This window comes from Oryzias melastigma, linkage group LG20, assembly GCF_002922805.2.
Source record: "Oryzias melastigma strain HK-1 linkage group LG20, ASM292280v2, whole genome shotgun sequence".
In the NCBI taxonomy this organism is placed as follows: Eukaryota; Metazoa; Chordata; class Actinopteri; order Beloniformes; family Adrianichthyidae; genus Oryzias; species Oryzias melastigma.
The window spans coordinates 1,112,736-1,114,284 of NC_050531.1; the positions used below are offsets into that span (position 1 = coordinate 1,112,736).

The 1,549-nt window shown below is 48.1% G+C and overlaps 1 protein-coding gene across 1 annotated transcript in view; it reads right to left on the reverse strand.

Moving 5' to 3' along the window:
• Nucleotides 1-1,549, reverse strand: part of LOC112151521 (cadherin-12) — a 151,789-nt gene that overhangs the window by 15,344 nt on the left and 134,896 nt on the right. The window contains exon 9 of the mRNA XM_024280492.2: nucleotides 622-743. Coding sequence (XP_024136260.1) covers nucleotides 622-743 — 122 coding nt within the window. The remainder of the gene's footprint in view (nucleotides 1-621; nucleotides 744-1,549) is intronic.

Here is a 1,549-nt window from a genome sequence, read left to right on the forward strand (position 1 = left end):
AAAAAGTGACTCCTCCTGCAGAGGAAGACGAGGAGCCGGCTTGTGTTTTGATTGCAGCCAAACATCCACAATGCAACGGGGCGTCCACCAGCGTTTGACAGACTGCCAGGGAAGCTGTTTCCTCACAACGCTAACTGCATATAGATTCCAGCTAATGGGCTAATTTACAGGCGCAGGTGGTTTACAACCACACAGGCACATTCTGCAGCGCATCTCAAATACATCATCTGAAATGGACTCGCGGCTGCAGATATGCAAAACGCCGCCGCCGTGCTATGATTGCTTCTCCTCCTGAACTGAACTCTGAGACAAAATCAGTGCACGCTCAATTTGGTTTGGGCTTTTTCTGCAGAGGATAAATCAGAAACAAGTCATGTGAAATAATGTGATTAAAATGTTTTATTAAAGGGAGCCTGAATTAAAAAATGATGTTTCTGCAGAACTAATTAAAAAAATCCTCTCATCGGATCTCTTTGAGATCAAATTAGACGAGTAAGACTTCTGAAATGTTTAAATGTACTCTTTAAATCTGCAGTCTGAGGTGAAGTTGGAGCTGCTGTCAATCATCCCTCTGCAGAACACACTCATCACATCCTAACGCAGCAGGTCAGGTGGACGTACCTGTCCCAGTCGGGCATTTTCACACACAAAGGTCTCGTACGGACTGGCCAGTTCGGGCGGGAACTCGTTGATGTCCAGCACGTGGACGGTGACGGCCACCCGGCTGGTCAGAACCGGGCTGTCTGCAGAGAGAAAGGCGGCGGGGTTACAGCGCTGACACCGTGTGGACGCCAGGAGAACTGCAGCCTCAGAGGCTTCCAGGTTCATCAGCTGCAGTAAGACGGCCAGCGGCCAATCAGGAGGCCGCACCTGTAAAAACACCATCGTATTGATGGTGCAATAAGGTAAATGTTGATTAAGGAGGTGCAGTTTGACTCGTTTGGATTGCTGCCTCTGCAGCCACAATGCAGGGAAGCATTTTCTTTGTGTGCAGGTAAACTGTATGGATTTGGTGTGAGGAGGCTTAGCGCATCCGGGGTGCATGTGGAGGGAGGGGGGTTCAGTGGAGTCGAATCAAAGGGATTGGAGAAGCCGCCACGGCTCAGTTGGTAACCTGTCTGTGACCTTGATGGAAAAAGCAATCTTTCCAGCAGAGTTATGACAGAGAGCAGGATTTGCTGCTCTGCACTGACCCGAGCACTAACATTTATGCTCACCCAGCAAACAGACTCAGCTGCTCTGTCATCCAGTGTTCTAAGCCCCGCCCACATCACATTAAACATCCTTTCTCCTCCTTTCTGAATATGCAGCTTCTCCTTCCTTTGGTGAGCGATGGATCATTCGACCCACTAGATGGCGCTATAACACAGTCCTATATAAAATCTGCCTCGCATCAGCATTCACAGCAATAATGTCCTGATTATTTATAGGGCCGTGAACGCCTCACAGGTTAGTAATGAACGCGCCTGCATCCTCAGCTTGACCAAAATGCTTTTTAATTATCAGGAAATAATTCCACTTTCTGAAGGCGATTAAATGAAAAGATTAC